This window comes from Haemorhous mexicanus, chromosome 6, assembly GCF_027477595.1.
Source record: "Haemorhous mexicanus isolate bHaeMex1 chromosome 6, bHaeMex1.pri, whole genome shotgun sequence".
Taxonomy (NCBI): Eukaryota; Metazoa; Chordata; class Aves; order Passeriformes; family Fringillidae; genus Haemorhous; species Haemorhous mexicanus.
Window position 1 is genome coordinate 30,884,367 of NC_082346.1, and position 23,282 is coordinate 30,907,648.

The following is a 23,282-nucleotide window of genomic DNA, read 5'->3' on the forward strand; positions in this document are numbered from 1 at the left end:
CACGGCATGATTAATATTTTCTGTCCTCATATTCTTCCACTAAAATCGCATTGCGTCACAACATTGAAGCATAAGTAGATTTCCAATCTCTCTCAGCAGCAGCATCAGTTTTTAATCCACACACAGCATTTTAGAAGCCTCTGAAATAAGCTCTTTATGCTTCTTGATTGTAAAGGTTTTATTGTTGGCTCATGCATCAGGCAATTCAGATACATATTATAATAATGTCTGAAAAGTCACAGTAAACGCTGAAGAAATTCTTCCTGAGGAGACAGCCAAGGAATGTATTTAGCCCAACCTGAGAAGAAAAGTTCCTTTGCAGAGCAGAACTTGGCTGAAATAGAAGATCTGCTGAGACAGAGCTGGCTGCTGCAGTCCCACAGAGGCTTGTCCTCCTATTCCTCTCAAGGCTGCAATTGAGCATCCTGCCTTGGGTCTCCTCTCCTAGTATCTGTGGGTTTGCATGAGGGAATATGTTTAGCAGGATCAGGTTTAAGTATCATGCTGTTGTTTCCCAGGAAATTCCTGAGCAGAGGCAGTTGCATGCCAAAGGATGCTTTGTCTTTTTCTTTTTTCTGTGACTCTGCTCCTCAGATGTCTGTTCTTCAGCCAATCCAAGTATGAAGTGGGGTTCTTGAGTGGGGTCCTTGTGTATCCCTGCCTTATCAGATCTACAACAAGCTCTCTTCCTGCACTGAAGCTGCAGAGTTCTCAGTATTTGAGAATGCTCTCCTGGAAGAAAACCTGTAGTTCCTGAGCTTTAATCAGTTCTGCCAGTTGGGTTTTTTGCAAGCAGGGCAGTGGCTACACCCTGGGAATTGTTTTTTGTGATACTTGAAAGTAATTGCCTACTGCAACTGGAGGCTGTGCCTGTTTGTAAACACAGACCTCCTCACTGCAGCATTTTGTTTGTTTAACACTGGAATTGTAGCTGAAAGTTAACATACCTGACTAAAGCAGGTGCTTTTGGCTGATTGGATTTGGAGTGACCTGATGGGCTTTCACACCCATGTCCATGATGTGCAGATTGATGGCTTTTCCAACAGTGAAGAGGACCTGACACAGGAGACGATCCTCCAGCTGGAAGAGCCATGTTCTGTGTGTGCTGGAGGGAGGACCCACCCAGGCAGCTTTTCCCAGGTGTGAAGTAGCAAAGACAGGTCTGTGTCATCACTCCTCAATACTCTGTTAAGCTTTATTTAGTTGCTGTTCTGCCCACATGTGTTTAAACCCTTTTCGACTTAATCTGTATTCCCAGTAGTATTAGGAAAATAGCATTTTAGACTTGATGAATACACAAGCCTTGGACTCCTGGAGAATGGAGTTTAAGAGACATGGGTCACACTGAAATGAGTTTGAGTCTCACCCAATTGCAAAAGAAAACTTGCTAATAGTAGCCATGCTGTAAAATTTGACGTCATCCCACATGAGAGTGAGTTTTTATCACTAGAGCTCCAGGGCAGAAGGGGTGAACAGCAGAAAGACTGGGACATATTGCAGGACTGTGTGCGTGCCTGGGCCGTGGAACAGAAGTGAGCACTGCTGCAATATGACTGAAGAGCCCTGGATCTGCAGGAAGCCCCCTGTTCTGCAAGTCTGTAGTTGAAGTAAAGCTTCCTTCACCCCTGCAAGCCTTACATGGGGAATAATCTGTGATCTTTAATGGATTACTTCCTTCCACCTCTGTGGGCCCAAGATTCTGGATCTTGATTTAGAGAAATGAATTGAGGAAACAAACTCTTCTGAAGCTGCTGGCTGGATGCTGTAAACAGCTGGGGTTTTACTGGCAGGTTTCCTGAAATGCTGTTCTCTAGCTTTCCCCTCCAGTTTTATCTTTTGTGCTCTCAAATTTCTGGATCAATGCATCTCAGGACATAATGCTGAGCTATTACTTTGATGTTCCCTAGCTGGTCTCCTGCATCAATCTGATGTTGCTTTTAAAAGACTGCCTTTTGTGCTGAGATTTAACATTGCAGAGCATTCTCTTGGTGTTTGAGATACAGCTGAGCAGTGTATTTGTTAGTGCAGTCCTTTGCATGTCTTCGTGAGGCTGCTTAGGTAACTTGACTGCAGCAGCAAGCGCTGCCCTGGGTGTTCTCCACTTGGATGTGTTGAGCCAAGGGTCTCTTCAGCAAGCCAGATCCCCTATCCTATAAAGAGGAGACATCCCTGTAAAGGGCCAAATACAGTGTGTGACTTGGCCCTCAAGAAGGAAAGGATTAAAATCAAGCAGGGCTGACAGTCTCTTATGGGACCTGTGTTGACACAAGTCCCATAACATGCTCCTTGCTCCCTAGCAATGTCCAAATATGATTTTTAACTTTTTTTTTTTCTTTTCTCCTAGAAGCAAAGCTCTGCCAGTGAACTCACAGGAAAAAGGAAGTAATCCTTCTGAATTATATGCAGATGGTGCTTTGAGAAGAGATAGGGACGAGTTAGTTACTGTTTCATCATCTGCACCCATCCCTGGTAAAGGTGTCCCGGTCACAGTAGTGTGTGCTCATACCTGCACATCAGAGCACCAGATGAGGTCAGAGGCAAGCTCTCTCTAGCCTGGTATGCTGGCTCAGACATTGCTTGTGTGTGACACCTGGTGAGGAGTAGAGCTCTCGGCAGGGATCTCTGACACCGGGTACTCCGAGTGCAGCTATTTATTGAAATCAGATCTAATTAATAACTGATGGATTTCTTTCCTATATGTTCATACAGGTCATAATGAAGGAAGGCTTAGCATCTGTTCAGTAGTGGATGGATCTGGTGGAGTGGAATATCCAGTCAGTGTTGTGGTGATAAATGCAACACTGTGTGTTGGCTGCTCAGAGAAAGTATCAAGTGCTCAGAATATCTGTGATACTCAAGGAAGAGGTCTTGTCTCCAGCATCTGGGGAGCTGTTTAGGTAAATTGCTGAGCACACTGATGCAGGAAAGATTTTGGTGGCAGAACCATGGAAAGTAATGAAGGAGGTCTGAAGTAGGGAAGAGAGAGTTAGTGACAGAAACTTAAATGTTATAGTACAGTATTAGTTGATTGTGGAAGTCAGTGGTTACATGGATGGGCCACTTCTATCTGGGCACTCATGTTTCTGGCACAAGTTCCTAGGAACTCCTGCTCTGGAACCCCCCAGGATGATCTGCCAGTATCACATCATCTGCTTCTCTATTCTAGACCTAAAAGATGCATGTCAATATAATGAAGCTTTTTAGTTTCTTTCTTTTCTGGAAAGTTAAGGCATGGTTCACTGTTCTGGTAAGACTTTTACTTCTACCTCTGTGAGATGGATTAATGAAGGGAATAACACAAGAACTGACTCAGAGTATCCCCCAGAATCTAAACTATCTCACTTGTTATTACCGACCTCTGAACCAAACCACAGAAAATCAGGGAAAACCTGAATAAAACCTGAAATTTTTCAAATTCTACTTCATCAGAGACCTTCCTTAAAAGCTATTAACTGATAGACTACAAACTAAATGCAGAGGTTCCTCTCTGGGTTTGAATTTTGAGTTTTGGGCTATCTGCTGCTATTATGAGGTGATTGTAGCATGGTTAGCCTTCCTCCCTGCCTCTCTTATCATCTGAGCTGTTCTCTGTTGAACATGGAAATGAGACAGAATGCTCTAAGTCCCTCTGTGTATGGTTTAGGGCACAATTTTCCAGGCAGTGTGCAATGCAAGTATGAATCACAACTCCCTTTAAGATACTGCTGTATTCAGTTCCCTGGCTCTTCATCTGACTGAACAGGCTGCCTATTTTTGTTTTTAATCTAAGCAATAGCCACTTTACTCCTGAGATGAGTATTTGCTGACTGTTGCTGCTGTTCTTATGCTCAGAATTGCAAACCCCTTGGAAAACAAGGCCAGCTCGTGCATGTGTGTACAAACCTGGTTTCAAATCTGGCTTGGATTCTCTTTTCCAGCTCAGCAAGTGACTGACATGTTCACTTTAGCACAGCTTCCTCCGAGACAAGCGGGGGGCTGTGCCAAAGTGCTGCGAGGCGTTCACTGTGAGTTCAGTCACACACCAGAGGCAGATTCTACAGCACCCTGGAGACAGGGGTGAGATGAGGACAGTACAGCCGTGATTCAGAGCTGCCTTGCACTTTGGTCTTGCTAGTAGGTCATATCAGTATTGTATCAATTGAACCAAGATGCAAATCAGACCCCGCTTCAATAACACCTTTGTGTGATTTAAATTATTTGAAAGAAAGTACTACACGAGGATAGCTTCTGTTCAGTTCAAATGTGGTTGAGGTTGTTGCACTTCAGTCCATAATAGCTCATTTAAAGGAGTTAATACTGAAAAATACACCATTTAAGTACAGAAATGTCCATGTGATGGTCATAATCTTGCAACACCTGGCATCAGCCAGAGAAACACTTTTGCTTCTCTCTTCTTTATGTCTGGAGAAGCCTCCCCTCACTTGTGCTTTCAGAGATGTCCTGAGGCCTGTCTGCTCCTGGAGTTGGGGAGGATGTGTTGCAGGGGCTGAAATTCTGTACTGTGAAGAAGAGTGCTTGGGACACAGGGCAGGCTTGTGATCTGAGAGTGCTCTGTATGAATGAGGTGGTCAAGAATCAGAATATTACTCTAACAAGTAGTCAGTGAGAGGTTTTTTTGTTTGCTTGTTGTTTGGGTTCAACATAACCTTTAATATGGAAGAAGAAAAAGCTACAGCTGCAAGTGGCTTTCGGTGTAACTTCTGTGTTTGAAATACAAAGCCTGACGCAGATGAGGCTCTGCAGATAGCCCTGATTTTGATAACTGGCAAAAATATTTCTGATTTAAAAAGTCTCCCTTCTCTTCCTATTAGTTACTTCTAAGCAAAGCAGCTGGCGTGACCTGGGCATGTTTTGGTTGTATTGTTGCCACAAGACAATAGCTCAGCCTGAGGGAAGAAGACAACCTACTTCCCATGTCATGTGGGACTTGTTTCAGTAGGACTTGAGAAACCAGTGTTTCTCTGAAGCTCACTGAGACTACCTGGGACTATGAGGAGTTAACCCATGAGTGCCCCTTCAGTCATTTTGCAGACAAGGCTAAGTTGGACAGGAATGTTGATCTGCTTGAGGTAGGAAGGCTCTGCAGAGGGATCTAGACAGGCTGGATCAATGAGCTGTAACAAATCATATGAGAGGCAGTAAGGTGAAATGCCAGGTCCTGCACTTGAGTCACAACAAACCCAGGCAGTGCTTTAGGCTGGGGGATGAATGACTGGAAAGCTGCCTGGAAGAAAAGGACCTGAAAGAGCTGGTCTACAGCAGCTGAACATGAGCCAGTATGTGCCCAGGTGGCCCAGAAGGTCAATGGCATCCTGGTCTCTATCAGCAATAGGTTGGCCAGCAGGACCAGGCCAGTGATTGTGCCTCTGTACTCGGCACTGGTGCCGCCCTTCAAATCTTGTATCCAGTTTTGGGCCCCTCACTGCCAGAAGGGCATTGGGGTGTTGGAGCAGGTCCAGAGAAGGGCAACAGAGCTGGTGAAGGATCTGGAGCACAAGTCTGAGGAGCAGCTGAGGGAGCTGGGAGTGTTTAACCTGGAGGAAGTGAGGCTCAGGGGAGACCTGATGGCTCTCTACAACCACGTGACAGGAGGCTGTAGTGAGGTGAGGGTTGGTTTCTTCTCCCAGGCAACAAGTGACAGGATGGAAATGATCTCAAGTTGTGTAAAGGGAGGTTCAGAATAGATATTAGAAAAAATATCCTTACAGAAAGGGTTGTCAAGCATTGGAACAGGCTCTACAAGGAAGTGGTAGAGTCACCATCCTTGGAAGTATTCAAAAAAGGAGGGGATATGGCACGGAGGACATGGTTTAGTGGTGAGCATAGTGGTGGTGCTAGGTTGATGGCTGGATTTGATGATCTTAGAGGTATTGTCCCACCTTAAAGATTCTATGATTCTCTGAGGTGTGGGACATTCAGGAACTGAACGCAGGGTTTTGTGTCCAGGGGAGACAGACTTTTGTCCCATGGTGTCATATGTGGCCTCCACCTTTATCTTCTTCCCCAGTCAGAATAGGGAGGCAACAGAGAACTGTGGGGAAGGGCAGCAGAAGGCAAGGGCACCTAAATCCCAGGCATGGTGTTCAACTAAGGGTTCACTGCTAATGTGCTGTCCCAACTGGTAGAGGCTGAGAGCTACCTGACCCTAAAAACAAGAGTTTGCATAATTCAAGTGAAGAAGTAAATGGAGGTTACATAAGGTCTGCAGAGAGCAGTGGGCAGAAGTCTACCTGGGGTCAGGCAGTTTGCTGCCCTCCTGCAACAATACATCATTTGTGATTAAAAAAACCACAAAGAACAAGAAGCATTGCAGCCTTTTCTGGAAGGAAATGGAACTGCTGTGTTCCCAGAGGCAAGCATTTTTGGGGACATGGTTTAAGATATCAAGATTAGCCATACATTAAGTCAGGCTTGGGTCTATGGCTCTTATATCAAAGCTATTGTGTTTTTTCACAGTAGCAGTGGATTTGCAGAAAGCATTTTCAGGTGATTTACAGAGCTACTGTAGTCATCATAAATATGTAAGCAAATAGTGCAAGCCCAGTAGTTGGAGTATGCCAGACCTCTGGCTGCCTGACAGCAGAGGGGCTCTTACTCATACCATGGGCAGCTCAGTGACACCAGACACAGGGAGGGTGCACACAAGGAGCTGCTACCAGACCCAGAAGAGAATTTTAGTTTAATGAACCTGTCATGTCCTTGTACAGGAGCAAGTGAGCAGCACTCATTTTCCTCACAGTGGTAGATTAAAACCAGAATTTAGTTGCTCTAAGTTACTAGAAGATGTATCTTCATTGCACAGCAGCTGTAAGTGAACTGCAAATATACCAGGCATGGGCAGCTTCCTCAGTGCCTGAAAACATCACTTCTGTAGCAGTGCAGCTCTGCAGCTGACCTAATAAACACTGACGCTGAGCAGGGCTAATTATCTCCAATGCAGCATTGCCCTGGCGTGGCTGTTCAGCTTCTTGCTCTGGAATTAGCTTAGCTGGGACTTGTCCTTCACGGTGTGGTGGAAACAGGCTCTGCGCAGCGCTTGGCGGAGGAGCATCACACACATGCACTGGACTGCAGTGCTTCTCTGCTCTAAATGTAACGGGGGAACGCTGGGCTCCAGACAAAGGAGTCACTGAACGGCTCCTCTTGAAAATTTCTCTGACCTATTGGGGCAACAAACCTCCATCTCTATGATCTCTTTGCTTAAAAACAAACTAATAATAAGTAGGGGTGCTGGGTGGTGATGTTACAAGGTATGTCAGAAATAATTGGGGATTCTCTTACTGAAGATTTTGAAGGTTAAATAAGGCAAGTGAATTGATAAAACTGACTCAGTGTCAGGTATCAGGTGAGAAGATAGATAAATAATCACACATCCTGTAGCAGCTGGGTCTATGCAGGTTCAGGTCCAGCTGTATCTTAATACAGGTTAGTATCTTAGCTGTAAAGGGTTAGATGACCATTTTTTTGAGAGCTAATCCAGTCCAGCTGAATAAACACAGTGCCCACTTCTGTTGGTCTGTAAGAGTCTCAATTTGTTTGTCTCAAGATAATTTCAAAATCTCTCTTCTCCTTAAGAGGAGCTGGGGAGATGGGGATATACCCTAGACCAAGATCATGTGTTTCTTTTCCACTAATGCTTCCCAATGTGGCTTTTCTCCTACTGTAGTACTGGATAAACGAATACACCTCCACCTTGGGGATTGGTGTCTTCCACTCTGGCATCGAGATCTACGGCAGAGGTATGAAGTATTTCCCTTTTACTGCCTGCAGAACATGGGGACAACTGTATGGCTAGTCTGATATGGAAAAACACCCCAAACTTCCAGCTTTTGGTAAGGAATGTTTTGAGGGATAAAAGCTGAAAAACTCAGCCAATTCTCTTTTCAGAGTCCATTGTGGAGTCTAGGAGGAACTCATGCAGTTCTGTTATGACCCACACAGTCCTTCTTATTCAGCCTGTAACTGTAGCCTGTATAGCTTGTGCAGGTGTAGCAGGATGGCAGATGGGAGGAGCAATGCTGGAAAGCCATTCTGTACTGAAGGAGGGGGATAGAGAATGGGAGAAATGAGGGAGGGGGAAGAGAGGTGGATCAGGTGTCTTAAGGCCTGCAGATATGTTTGTGCTAATTCCCTGTCAGGAAAAATCTTTTCTTCAGTTATTCTTTATGAATGTGGTCTAGAACGTGGCCTAGAAATCTTGGAATCTGGGTTTCCAGATACTGGAAACTGTTGATTTGAAACAGTAGAGTAACAAAGAAAGGAAAATGTCATGTAAGACTTTTAAAATTGTCTGGGTGGGGTACAAGCTGATAAGAGCCACCCATTTAAAAAGTCAAGGGATCTGGAAAACATCTGTAGTGTGGGGAAGGATGAACTAGCAACACTAGGACTTTGTTTCCTTTTTCAGCATTAAACAGGAATGACTTGGCTACTCACTCATGGTATTTTCATGCAGTGCCTTGCAGTAGCCAGAACCCCTGTTGTGCTGTTTCCATCTTGAGCACACAGGCTTTCACAGGCCCTGTGAGATGGCGGGTGTGGCACCACGAGGATCACAGGCTGTGTTTCACAGGCCCTGCAAGGTGCCCTGTATGACACGGAGGGACTCCCTGGCCTGACCTGTGTGCTGAGGCAGCAGAGCACAATCAGCCTGGTTTTCTGCAAAGACTTCCCACTCACTGCCTGTAAATCCCTCTGGAAGAGTTGATTTCTCCCTGCTCTAGAAATGACTTCTTCCAGCTTCGTAGCACCACTGGAAGCCTCTCACAGTTTAGCCAGATTCCTTCAATGCAGGACTTTCCACTGAGAGAAAGCCACCTGGATGAGGACAGAGACAGACTCAGAGTTTTCCTGGTGCTGTGGGAAAGCCGTAGTGCCAGCATGGAGGGAGGCTATGAGGGCATCCTCAGTTCAAAAGGTAACCAGGCAGTGAAAATGGCTTTCAGAGTCTGGCTGAAACAGATTTTGGCAACGGCCCAGCCCCTGGTGCTGATGTTGAGCCATGCAGACAGCTGCCATAGACTTTTTCCTGACATGGCGTTCATTCAATTACTCACAGTCTGTTTCTTTTCTTGTCAGAGTTTGCCTATGGAGGGCATCCCTACCCTTTCAGTGGGATTTTCGAGATCACACCCGGCAGTGCGGTAGAACTTGGCGAGACCTTTAAATTCAAGTAAGGGCCCTTTTCTACATCTTCCCTTCTGCTCCTGGTAGCCATCAGTGTAGGGGGAGCAGGGAAGTCCTGTCCTCTGGGTCCTCCTTTCACTCTCCTCATAAGTGCCCTCACTGCCATCCTTTCCATGATCCTGATTCAAAGGCAACCCTGCAGGGATTTTGGAGGTGGATAAAAGAGTGCGTACAGGGAACAGTGATGAACTGTGTTTGTCAGGGATTAAAAGCACACTTATGAATGAGTGCAGCTCTCTTTTCCCATTTAATTCATCTTCTGTGCTCCCAGTTTTCCTGTTACACAGAGCAAATGCACAGGGGGAAAAAATAAGACTTCTCCTTTAATGGGTACCCCCTATCTATGGATACTGCACAGAGTACCTGAAGTCATCACGTGTGTTTTTTGCTGCTCTGTTACAAGGGACAGACTGGCTGTTAGAGGAGCCTGAGAAGATGCTGCAGTCTTGTGTTGTTCGAGATGCTCAGACTGTGGGACAGTGGGGCAAGGGGAGCTTGACCTTGCCAGACCACCAGTTTGTGTTGAGGGCCATTTCAGAGCAAGTGCTACTGAGGGAATATTGGGAGAAGCAATAGGTTTCTACATAAAGTCTTCAGTCTGCTCCTTCCTGGCCCAGGGGACCCTCTCAATTGTGGAAAAAACATCTCGTCTCTTGCAATAGAAGTTTCTCTTCTGAGATGATGGGCAGAGTAGGAGCAGATGCCCAGAGCTGAGACTTCCCTGGTGGTGAGCAAGAAGATCTCAGGACTGTTGCCTGTGTGATAACTTGCTTTGTGGGTATTACTGTGCCATTCTGTTAGTGAGAGTCTCTGATAGCCTCAACTATGCACGTCCATAACATTTTAAGCCTGTCCTTCTTGCCAATATCTGATAGTTTCTTTCTCCCTTGGTATGTATCACACTTTTCACTGTATCTTTCTGTTCTTCCTGTTGTATGTTTTGATTTTAACTAGAGAATCCATTGCCTTGGGCACTACAGACTTCACAGAAGAGGACGTGGATAAGATTATGGAAGAGCTGGGCAAGGAATACAAAGGAAACGCGTACCACTTGATGCACAAGAACTGCAATCACTTTTCTTCTGCTCTGGCTGAGGTGGGCACAAAAGGGGTTTATTTTTTCATTTTTTTCTGCTTCAGATCTGTAGTAATGTTCACAGAAAGGGCCCTGGGGTCAGCACACCCTGCCAGGTCAGAGCCCATAGCCAAATATTCTCTCTTTGCCCTTAGTATTTTTGGAAGCCCTTTGCTGTTGAAAGGGATGGGATCAGGAGGTAGAGATGTGGAGAGTTTATCACATGTTTGGTCCAAACTGTGTGGGGAAAATAGGATTGCTTGTAATTTGGTTCACTAAACAGGTGCTGAGCAGGAATTGAAAGGACAGACCTCGTTAGCATGCAAATGTGCCTCATTGTTATAACAAACATAAATAACAGTGTAAGATCTGCAAAGGCATAAAAATGGTTCATCAGTGTTCTGGAAACAAAAATTTGCAGTATTCAGAGAGTGGGTGTTCTTTTTCTTTATTTAATATGCACCATCCAAACCTATTAAAAAAAAGAATTAATTATCTTATGGACATCTTCGGTGTTATTCCATGTTCTCAAAACCACTGTGAGTTTTGAGAAATTATTATAACAGAGCTGTTATTTCTATTCAGAGACAACTGAAGGACAGAGAAACACAAATTTTATTCCATCTGCTGATTTTGGCATATCTGATTTTTGATTCCCAAAGATGTGATTATTTTGGGGGGAAGTTGCCTTCCTCCTCAACTCCCAGATGAGCTGGTTAAAGTGTGTTTCAATTAAGGTGTGAATATTCAATGTTTGTGTAAATCTGATTTCCAGATTATTCCAGTGTCAGAAAAAGATGGGAAAAGCACAAAATGGAAGTGACTTTCCATAAAAACTCTTTCTGTGCTTTCCATATTTACTTTATAGCAAACTCAAGGAGAGACTATAATTTGTCATGATAGGGTAGGATTGCTGTATCAGTGAAACTTTAATTTCTCCTTCTGGAATCCTCATTCTAATTAATTACACATCTCTTGTCTTTCTTCATCATATGGGGCAAGGGTCCTATGCCAATAATCTCTTTTGTCACTACTGTTCATTCATCCCCAAACAAGCCCATCACAGATCCCAAGTGAGATGTGTGGAAAAGGTACTGTATGATTTTGTAAGAAAATACTGAGTGAATCAGAGAACCAGCAATTGATTTACAAGGGACCTGCTTAGGCTCTTAGGAACACCAATCCTCTATTGGTTCCATCCTTATTAATTATATATAGAGTCCTTTCTACAAATGTTAGCAAATTAAAACAAACAGGAAGGAATTTAATTGGTGGAAACAGAGAATGAAGTTCCAAGCAGTACAGCGAGCAAATCAACATTAGCCACACTACTAATTTGGAATCAAATATCAAATTACTAAAACAGAAAATAGGAGCTTTAAAAATTATGAAGGAGACTCAGGAGAAAGCTGTGGGATTACTAGGAAAAGATAAACAAAATCCTTTACCTGCAGCAGTGAAATAGAGTCACTGCTTACTATGCACTTTGAAAGGTAAAATATCTGTCTTGTCTCTAAGCTATAAGCTCAAAGCCATTCTTCCTTGATTCTACTGCTACACATCAGTGTATCCTCACTGCCCCTCCCTTGTCCAGCCTTCCTAACACAAGTCAAGTAAAAGATCTTATAGAAAAACTAGTAGTGTATTTTGAGTTTTGTTTTCAATATGCTTTCAGTGGGCATCTTTATAGGAGTGGAGTTTAGGGTTAAGTTTTCCTGCAAGAGCTTTCTTGGTGAATTTAGAGCACTCATTCATTGCCCCACAACCTGTCTAGATTGTAAAGCAAAAGCCTGAATGGCTGGTTCTGACACTTCTGCTCCCAGGAGCAGAATTTTCTTGAGATTTACGTCCATTTAAATAAGCCCGTTATAGGCAAGCAGGACTTTTTGTTGCTGTTGCTCTTCACATATGCCTGTGTTTATCAGCCCTCTCTAATGCATTACAAATGCAAACCCAGAGGAGCTGGACAGCAGGCCCAGGAGCAGAATGTCCTGAAAAGTCTGCTTGAAATCTATTGAGACAGAACTGAAAGCTTATATTCTCAACATCTGAATGCTTTCTTTACGTCCCAGCCTACATGATTTTTTTTCTCTTCTTCTTCCTATAGTTCCCATTAAAACTAAACAAACCAAAAATCACCCCATTGGGAAGCTCCAGTCCCTTCCACACAGAGCCACAAGATGCATCCTCACAGTGCACAGAACATGCTGACTACATGATGACTGGCTCACAAGCCTGTGTCACCATATTGGCCAGAAAACAGAAATTATATTTGCACCCAAAAATCAATTCTGAGATGTCTCTTTAGTGTTTGTATTGCTCTTTTCTGCAAAGGAGCAATAATAACAACAACAGCAAAACTATTTAGCACCTATTATAGCATACTCATGTTATGTGACAGAGACAGTAAACTGGAAAAATAATTCAAAGAATTAAAAGAAATGATGTAGAAATTTTGCTCAACATAATGAAGCACTGGAACCTGGGGTTTCATTCCACCCACAAAAGCAAAGATGCCAAGGATTTTGTGTGCAAATTCTCGATCTCTCTGTGGGCTGTAGCCCATCTGAAAGGTGATGCTGTAGGTACCACAATGTCCTTTCACCCCAGAGAGGGCTTGGGGTGGAGGATGCTTTTTGGCATGAAAGAGGGAATGCCCAGCTCTGCTCCCAACAGCCCTTTAGGCTTTTCTGCTTACAGGCATAAACCATTGTGTGCACAGTCAAGGAGATGGTTGTTCTGAGCCTTCTGGGTAATGCCAGGCAGGTCACATCCCTCTGCTGTGCCAAAGTATCCCCCTCCTTGCATACTGGGTTATTTCCTTCCTTAAAAAGGGGCCCTGAAATCTTCTGATGACAGCTCCCTCATCTGCCAGTGTTAGTTGCCTGGTTTTTTGCTTGTATTGTTTTGTTTCAGCATGCAAAATCAGAGGCAGAGCTTTATAGCTGAGTGGTGATGTCTGAGTTAATGAGTGTTTACACAGACCTGGCTGGCAGGCCTTGAGGGTTGTAGGTCCTGTGCTAGGGAGCTGTGTTCAGGCACCCTAATTTCCTCAGCTGGCTGTGGGATTGCTAATTAGTATCCATACACAGCTTGTCCCTGTGGCAGGGCCATGGGCTGGGAGGATAATGCAATCTGGTTTTATAGACTGAGGGTAAATGTAGCCATGTGTGCTGCTGGCTGGGATCACAATTCTGCGGAGAGAAATGAAAGGAGGTGTAAGATTGGCCCTCCTTCCTGGATCAGCTTACTTAGAATCATATTGTGAGAAAACAGTCACATATTCAATTGCCAGGACTTGTAGGACAGGTTCCACATGCTGAGAAGGACTGCTGAAACCACACTTTATTTTCAGATTTTTTTGTTTTCTTTTCCTTTACCTGTGTTTTCTCGACAAAGAGAACATCCATTCAGAAATCTTCCATCTACATCTGTTTAGGAAACATTTTTTTTCTGTCAAATTTGCATTTAATATGATGATGTCTTGGATCTCCCCATGATAACTGGTAATAGTCTTTAAGAGCTACATGCAGGCTGACTGCTGATGGTTAGGGACATGTCTGGACCTGTGACTACCACTCTGCTATTTGGCCATGCACCTTGAAAAATCCCTGGACTACGGAAGTCCAGCACAGGCAGCTAAGCTGTACTTAACCACTGGGCATGCCCTTGATCTACTATCTACCTCTGAAAAAACTCACTTTGCAGTGCAATTGCAGCCTCATTGCGTGCTGCTGTGGCATTGAGCCTCTCCCTGAATCCAAACATCTCTTCTGAGTCTTCTGAACTTCCTGCCCACATCACTTGTAAACTGCAAGGGGCTTTCTTTGTTACTCTCTCGTTGCCACTTAGCTCTGAAGTTTCCTGACTCCCTACTGCACATTGTTGAGCATATTTAACTTGCTCAAGACTTAGCTCTCTCCCTGCTTTGCCAATTCCCTATGGACTTTTAACAAGCAGCTATTGGAACAAAGAGGCATGGCTTAGTGTACTCACAAAGCAGCTTCTCTGGAAACAAAGTATACTGCAGTTTTAGCTGCAGCAGTTCAGACTTCATTGTCTCTAATGCCTTTTTATGGCAGCCTTCTCAGTAAGTGAACATGCTGCATGATCAGGAGTCTCTTCCCGTGGACTCGTCTTCACCAGGAACTTTGGGTTATTCAAGAAGGGAAGAACCACCAGAAAGCATAAGTGTCTGCACAGCATATTAATTAGTTTTGAAGGAAGATCTGACATGAAGCAGGGCATAATTTCCTGATGGATAATCATAAGAAAGAAATGTGATGCACTCCCTGTGCATCTGCCCAGCTCCAATTTAAGGTCACTCTATACACACCACTTCATACCCTTTGCAGCCTCCCTCTACCCTCACTGTCTATGTCAGTGTGAAAATGTGAGAGGCCCTTGAGTCAAGCAGTCAAAATCTAGTCAAGGTGGCCTCAGCCACTTGATTCCTGCAACATGATGTCATGATACCTGCATGCATAAGCCTCTTAAGCAAATTGTTTGTGGGTTAAAATGAAGAGGTCAATCAACTGGGATTCGCAACTTGCCTGCAAGAAGCTTACTACTTTCACATTGCTTACGCTGACAGTCCCCAAAATCAAGTAGTATCATACTCTCTGAAGAAACTGTCCAAGAGGATGGGCAATCCATTTGGAGGACTTATGCTTACAATTTATGCAAAGAAAAATCAGTGAAGCCATCATCATCAGATCTCAAACTTCACATCCTGTTCTGAGTTTATGTACTATTCTGTGCTTTAGTACTCCAGTGGGGTTTCATTCTGATTAAGTTATGCATGTGTGGGGAATTCAGTTCGTACTATGTCAAGATTGGAAGAAGCCCTTCTGTTTGATCATCTGTTTTAAGTTACTTTGTCCCTAACAATCCCCTGCAATCCTCCCCAATGTATACCTAGAGCAATACGTTCAAAGGGCCCTCCAAGTAATTGCAAAATATTTATGTTCTTTATGAGTTGTCCTGGCTGATGAAAAAGACTGTTTAAATTCTGCCAGATGGTAAAAAATACTGGCTTTTGAAGATTAGAAAAACATTTTAAAACAAAAAGAAAAGGCTAAAATAATTAGTTCTTTCCATAATGTGAACTGTTGAATTTCCTAATTCTTTTAGAACATGGAGATGTGAGACAGAAAAATGACAGAAGTTACAAATTGCTCTAAAAGAAGACATAAAGGCATGGAAAAGCCAAACTCAAATTCCTGTAGTGTAAGTTCCCTCGTAAGGATCTGAAGGTCTTAGGTCCTATCCTTGCAACTGCTTTGCAGAAGTACTGGTCAGTGCAGCAGCGGGCCACAAGGAGCTATGATGTGATGTGCCAAGAAGGACTTCCAGTTATACACTTTGTCACCAAGTCTGTTCTTTGGGTATGAGTTAGGGTCGGAGCATGCAGACACAGGGAATTGTGAAATTACTGTCAGAAGGCTCTTTTCAGTGCAAGGCCATGGCTCATGATTTCCCTGCAAGTCTGCAACAGAATTTGGACTTGTGGAAGGCAGCTCCTGGGTGAGGCACGGCTTATCCTTCCAAACACGTGTAAAGATGGAAGGTTGACGGACAGGGTTTGAGTTTGGGAATATAAGAATCTGAGCCCTTTGGATGGGTGGGCATATGCTGAGTGTACAGTGCCTGAGGACAGCTTCTGCCCAGGAGATAGCAGCAACTAGAGGATCAGAGGGAGGATGAAGTTTTACTGCTTTGAGGTTTTTCTCCAGTCCGGTGATATTCCTCAGTGCTGAGTGTAAGGATCACACATGTCACAGGATCTTAAAGACTCTGAAAAAGCTTTTGCTTCTTAGCCCATTCACAAACAGAAGACAACTCATTTGACTTCTCACCAGCAATTTTCTATGCTTCTGCAGTTTTCTAAATAAGCTGTGGAGCTGTGTTCTTACTAGAGTGACGACAGTTGCTAAAACACGTCTCAGAAAAGGACAAACTGCCATGGGAAGAGAGAAAAACACCTCTGAATCAGCACCATAACTGGAAGATAAGTGAAATGACTCAAGGAACCCCCTCCTTCTCCTTTCATTAATGTGATTACTGCCAAGCAACTATCCCTATTTAAGGAAACCCTCCAGTACCTTGCTACAGGACATACAGCACATCATTATCAAAGAAGTGTGGTTTCTGAGCATCAGGGAAGGCAGCCCCTTTTAGTCCCCAAAAGCCTTACTAGTGGTGGGAAAGCAATAAAGTCAGTGGGTCTTACAGGGCCTTTTGATAACACATGAAGTTGATGTTTATTATAATTAGGAAATTAATTGAGAGGCAGTGGTTTGGCTCAGTAATTGCTGATGCTGGAGCTTTACCTGAGGATGGCAGTGGCAAAAGATTTTATTCTTGTATGACGTCTTTCCCTCATCTTCTTGAAAGAGGAATGATCTTTTTTTGATTTGTGTGAGTAATTTATCTTAAGTACTGAAAAAGATCAAAACCCTTTGTATACCTTGAGAAACACCTGAATGGTCTGGTATGAATTACCCCAGAGTTTATGAAAGCAGAATCTCACTACATCACTGAGGGGTGATGAAGCACTGTCAAAAACCCCTATTTGCTTCTCAAATTACCCCGTCTTTCTCTTAAACCCAGAGAAACCTTTTAAAAATATTTGACCCAGCTGTGAAGTTAGTGCCCACATCTGATCATTGTTCAGAAGGCCTATTAAGGTCATTTGGATTTCAGGAATTAAAAACTCTTTGAGAAAACATATTGGTATCTCATTAGCCAGCTTCCTTTTGTACCCACTGATCCTTTTCACCCCTTTACTGCTTTAAATAGTAAATGTTTCCTTATTGCTCAGCATTTCTTGATGCAAATAATTGGATTTGAGCCCTAAAGGACAGGGCTCAAAGATGCCATCTGAACAAATGGTTAAAATTTGAACTCATTATTAGAGTTGAACTAGGATTTTTGGAGTAAACCAGGTATTCAAAATAACAGCCTTTTAGAAGGATCTGATAGTTTTAATAAAACTATTGCTAGGATGTTTTGTGGGTTCAAACAGAACTTCTAGTTGATGAGACATACTCATTCACAAGTAACTGAAAGAGAGAAGATTGCTGAGGAGCAGGAGAGCAAGTTGGACTAAGGATTTATTTTCCTTTTGTCCTACATTTCAGGAAAAGTTCTCCTGAATATCAGTCACAAGATGTTCTGAAGTAGGGAATCCCTCAGCCTCTCCTGTGGGAGCTGTCCTACCTTAATAATTTACATAAACAGGGAGATAACCCATTTCAGCAGGAGAAGAGAGAGGTCTAAATTGGAATTTTTGTCCTTGTTGTTTTAGAAGCTCATTTTGAAGTTGTAGAATTTTCAGAAGTTTCTATAAAGAGATTATTTTTGAGAACTGGTGATCTTGTCCTTGGGCTGAAGTGGTCTTGGAAAATACATCTGGAGGTTAACAAAGTGAGCTGGGTCTATTTGTTGACAAAGGAGAGAAAGAGAGTCTTTGAAGCATTTGAGGTGGCTGAGATCAGCCTTGGAAAATTCTTTAGCATCCTAGGTGAGGCTGGATCCTAGAAGTCAGGGATTATGAACCTTGTCCCTATCAAACAGTTTGCAGCTAGAGCTGCAGCACTACAATGCTCAGCCTGGGAAGTAAATAGGTTCCAGTCTTCTGAAGTCACCAGGACTCTATCAATTCAGCCTAAAAGGATGGTCTCCAACAGGAAATACCCTGAAGATTAACAGATGGAGTCTGCACAGTGGATCCTGGAGGTTACTGAGGACTGCAGCAGGCATCTTGCATACCTATGATTGATGTCAGCACCACAGGGATATTATTAAACCTGCATGCCAGATGGAAATGTTTGCTAAAGCCACACACCTGAATATCCTTGGGAGACAGGGGATGTCCTGGTCTGATCAAGTTTGCTTTGCTTGCATCACTGGGTCTAGGATGTGTGCTAGGGCTTCTTTAGCCCTGCCTTTGTATTATTGGTAGAGATCTATTCTATTGATAATAGCAGAGGAAGGCATTGTCATTGCATGTCAGTGTGATAGCAGGAAATATGCATCTCTTGTAACTGCAGTGCAGCAGGAGACATCTTTGTGATTGGCTGTACAGCTGTGTCTGGTGTATACTTTTCTGATGGTGTGGCTGTCCCAGCTGTCCTCTGTCAATGTGGCTGGAGTTTTGGTAGAACAGAGGGATTGTATTTTACTTGTGGAGAGTGTGGAGCTGTGCTGAAGTGACAGGAGATGGTAGTCAGTACTTATTATTTTCTCTTTGAATATTCTCCCATCCTTTTTCAGCCACAGCAAAACTGACAACACATAACAAACCTCCATCAGAATCCTGCCTTCTTCAGAGAAGCTTGACTTTCAGCAAATTCTCTGAAATAAGGCAGGTTTGTTGAATCAAGGAGCAAATGAGAGCAGTTTTTAATCATCTGTGAATAATTCAAGACTAAAGCTTTTCAGGTCCATCCCCAGGCACATGTGCCTTCTTATCATAAAATTATTCAACTCTAGGAAGCTCTCCTTAGCCTGAAAGCTATCACAGAGAAAGGATTAAACACCAAAGAAAGGGAGGTTCAGGTGCCATTTGAGTCACAGTCAAAAGCAGCAAAAGCTTTTATAAACCAATCTTTAGCAAATCCTAAGTAGACAAATAATGCTGATGTCTTCCTTAGTCAACAACTGCTTTTCAGTTGCCTCTGTTGCAGAGGAGGTAGGTGTTTTGTTGAGTGAAAATCTATGTGCAATTCTGTTAATGGCAGGGGAGACAATGCTCCAAACAGACATAAAATACAGAAGAAAATGAAGAAACAAACAAACAGCCACAGGACATGAAAGAACATTAGGAAAGCTTTATTTCCTGGTGCCTGAGCCAGTCCTCAGTGAAGCTGATGGAAAGGCTTGCTTCATTGGAGCAGCCTTTGCATGTTGTTAGCTCCATGGAGAACAGGCTGTGTTTGTTTTCTGGTTTTTAGCTGCCACATATGTTTAAAAGAAGATTATTTATAAAGATGCCCTGCACCCATAAATTTATACTTTCAGATGGATGTGATTTTTCATCTTGCTTCTGCCTGTATGCATGCACAGTTTTGACTGCATGCAGTTAATAAACTGCTGTATTGCATTCCTGATGTGTCTCTGCAAGCAGTAAAACAACAGTTCTAGGTGTATGTTGTGTGTAAGTTGAAATCTATGAATTCTTTGGGAATTCCTAGAATGAAGGTTTCTAAAAAAATATTTTTCCCCCCACTGTTAACCTCTTCAGCCTTGCTATCCTGAATAGGCCAACAAAAATTACTACTGGGATAACTTTTTATATGCACTTTTCAGCTCTCAGTCCATCTTCTTTCCCCATTTATCTATTTGTGCAGGAGCATAATATGAGTTGGCAGGTAATTTGAAACTGAAATCAACCCCCCTAAGTGTCAAGATTTTAGCACATCATTCCAATCTTTTTTAAAAAGATCTGATTTTGTTGCAACATATACCTCTGCAGCAGATTTTGGTTTTCGCTATAATGTGATCCATAAAAGCAAAGATACTTTAAGAGGAAATTTAACAAAAGAAAAATATCTCTCTGGGGCTGGCGTAAATGTGGTGGGTTTATCCACCTATTTTATTTTATCTGCTTTTTGCATCTGTCTTACCAAATGCAAACCCCTGCTTCCTTATCTGTTATAAATGAGCATGATACCTTGGGGCTAAGTTCGTTCACACTGTCTGGGGAGTTCATTCCTTGTCACACTCTCATGGAGCCTTTCAGTCTGTGTGTGTGCAAATGCCTGAGAACAGTGCCTCCTTTCCACAAATGAAGATGGCAAAAAATACCCCCGTCCTTTTGACCACTGCCCAAGGATAAATGAAAAGTGTGAGGAGTGTAATGAACTGTTTGAATATGTTAAAAGGCTTTTGAGACTGGAACCTTTTGCTTAGGAGTCCTGCCAACAGTCATACAGAAGAAGCTACTCCATTTCTCCGAGTTCCTGTATACTCCCTCCTCATTGTATCTCCATCTGCAGCAACCTGCTTCTCGCTAATGTTAGGAAACAAGGCTTGAGACTGAAACACAAGATTTTTCTGGTTAGCTATGCAGGAAAAATAGACACTCCTAATGTCTGTCCTTCTATGCGTATGGGTTGGCCTGGTCATGCTCAGCATGTCCACAACACTTGAAAGGATGACCTTGTTAAGCAACAGCTGTTCTCAGCCAGTCATCTTGAAACAGCATCTGCTAGGAGAAGGCAATTCCTCTTCATGCCATCATGATCATAGGAATGAACTGCAGTTGTTCATTCATTTGGTGGGAGATTCTTTATTTTAAATGCCATTATAAGCCTAGATCCAATTGTACTCAATTTTCCCCAAATAGTCTTCTGTTATGAGGCCACTTGCTACCTACCCTATCACCCTGCAGCTGTTGGCTGTGCTTACAAGTGCTCGTTACAAAGACCTTCACGCTCAAGAAGGCACTGCCATGCTCCAGAGTTGGTACATGACTAATCAGAGATGTCACTCAGAAATCAGCTCTGAATGTGGTTCAACAAGATGTCACAATTGCAGCCACTATGTCTCTCCACTGGTGGCCTGGCCTGTGAAACAATGCTGTGAGTGCTGAGGTGCTATGAGCCAGCTGTCTCATTTGACCCAGAGCCACCTACTCCATCATCTGGGCATGCACACTGCTGCAGAAAGGCAACTCTGCCCTTCTTCCACATGTCCACTGAGGTGATTGACATGCTTCGAACTACCTTCACAAGGGGAGCAAGGCTGTGGGCATTAGTTCCTCCTTTCAATGCTTTCCTTTTTTTCCTCACTCCTGGCTAGTCTCAGATAGATGTTGCGGATGCTACCTCTACTTTACAACACCCACGGCCCTGGAGAAGATCTGTAGGAGTTGCAGAACAAAAAAGGATTGCATAGGAGAATGGGGGCATTTCAGGCAGTTGCTTAAAATAATTTAAAATTCCTTTGACTTGGCTGCTATCTTCTTGACTTTGACTCAGGTTGCTACCTCCCAGAACACAGCTTCATTACTGAGCTCATTTATCCTCATCTACAGTTTCTCAGCTACAGCCTTTGCTCTGTAAGTCACAGGCCATTCCTGGCTCTTCTGAACATGTGCTGCAGGCAGCTTTACAGCCCAGTGGCACTTCATCTATTCTGGTGATTCCCAAAGGCCACTGAAATTCCCCAGAGTAGAAACTAATTTTTACACAGTAAGTATACTATTCATCTGTTTCAAGCAATTGATCCTAGCATGCCAAGTCCACCAAGGTGAGACTGTACCTTCAGGTGTGTTGTGAAGGTGATTTTGTCTGTTCTCCCTCAGAAATTTTATTTTCAGTGTATACACTATGTGCAGCAGCTGACTGGGGTGCAGAGCTATAGGTATGTTCCTTGTTGATACACTCAAAATCTCCCAGCTCTGCCAGCACTGGGAAGTTATGCTGCCAGGTTAGTTTTTGTGAGGTGGCAAAAAAGATGTCCCTGTGCATTGAGTTACTGGTTTATTCTGGATGTGTCAAAGAACTACATGGATTGAATTGCCATTTTCTCTTTCCATATATGTGTTCTGGCTGCTCTAGCATAGCCTGCAGGCCTTGCCTGGGCAGATATGCTGGTTTGTATCTAATGCCCTTATTCTGAAATTCTGATGAGGATAACCTATGCTGTATTGTGTAGTCCCTGTAGGAGCCATTTTATGCAAATCCTGTAATGATTCCCCTGGAGTACTAAAGCCTTTACTCTTAAATTGCTCTGAGGTGTGTGTTAGACTCTTCAGGTGCCAGTAAAACCCCTCTGCATTCTTTAAGAGACGCCAAGGGGAATTCTGTAGAGTAGCTCAAATGGATACATGCCCCATGTGGACTCCACCTCATCTTTAGCAAGGCTGCTAAGTGAAAGAGGCAGTGGATGGTTCAACAGATGTTCAGCACTGAACTCTACAAGCCTCAGTTTGAAGACAAGAATTGAAGTAGTTAGCTTGTATTGTTTGAGGAATGTTATGTTGCCTCTGTTCATCTTGATTTTCATGGATTAGAACACTACATGGTGCCCCTAAGAGGGCTCACTTATAAAAAATATTCTCAGTGCCTTGAGTTACCCTTCTATGCATGGTTTGAATCACCCCAGTTGCATCATCCAGCACAGCACAGAACCTATTACATTTGAGAGCTTTCTCTCAGGATCATCTGATCAGCTCTTGTCTATATTTTGAGAGGCGCTCATCCTGTTAGACTATCTCAGATAATGTCTAGCATATGCCCATAGAACCAAACCCTCTCAAAATGCAGCACATTGATAACATTGTTTTTTAAAAGGCAGGAGGCTCAGGAAATCTTCCATTGCTGGGTGGCATTTCAGCCCATGTTGCCCAGCTGCCAGGCTGTTCCCCTGCCCCCTGCAAAGCTTTACAGGGAAGTGTTAAAGCCTTGCCCAGCAGGGACAGGTAGCTCCTAGGACATTTAGGGGAGGAGGAGAGAGGGTGCAGAGCAGTTTGTACATTTTAACCAGTTTGTACATTTGACTGTTTGGTGCAAAATGATACAGCTAAAGATATTTGGAGGATATTTCCATATCCCAAATTAGTTGTTTCTTGATGAGTTGAAATCCTGGTGTGGATTTGACAGATGCTTAGAAAAAGCGCCCAAACTGTCAGGTCCCATTTCTCCTGCCCATTTGGCTTCAGCCATGGGTGGCTGAATGGCTGTTTCCACTTGACTCTGAAGGTGCCAGCTGGTTCACTCACAGTTCTTACACTGAGTCCCCAGAAGGTGCTGCAGCAATGGGAGACTTGGCTTTCTGTCAGCAGGTGCTGCTCAGTGGAAGATGCAATGACATGCAGCCTTTGCCCCAGTGCCTGAAGCGAGAACTGGTCTGCAATCAGAAGTTGTGCTTGCTTCAATTTCTGACCTGTAACAGTTTATTATTTATTTACATCTCCTGTCAGAGTTAGTACATGACATAGCACAGAGAAGTTCATCTCCTTCAGAAGAGAAAACACCACTTCTTTGATAAAAAAACCCCAAGTGAAATATTC

General features: G+C 43.4%; 1 protein-coding gene across 1 annotated transcript in view; it reads left to right on the plus strand.

Annotated features, from left to right (window-relative positions):
• The window catches only part of LOC132329040 (deubiquitinase DESI2-like), a 50,266-nt gene that overhangs the window by 23,852 nt on the left and 3,132 nt on the right, over positions 1–23,282 (plus strand). Inside the window, exons 2-4 of the mRNA XM_059849654.1 lie at positions 7,667–7,739; positions 9,079–9,172; positions 10,141–10,282. Of these exons, the coding sequence (XP_059705637.1) occupies positions 7,667–7,739; positions 9,079–9,172; positions 10,141–10,282 (309 nt within the window). The remainder of the gene's footprint in view (positions 1–7,666; positions 7,740–9,078; positions 9,173–10,140; positions 10,283–23,282) is intronic.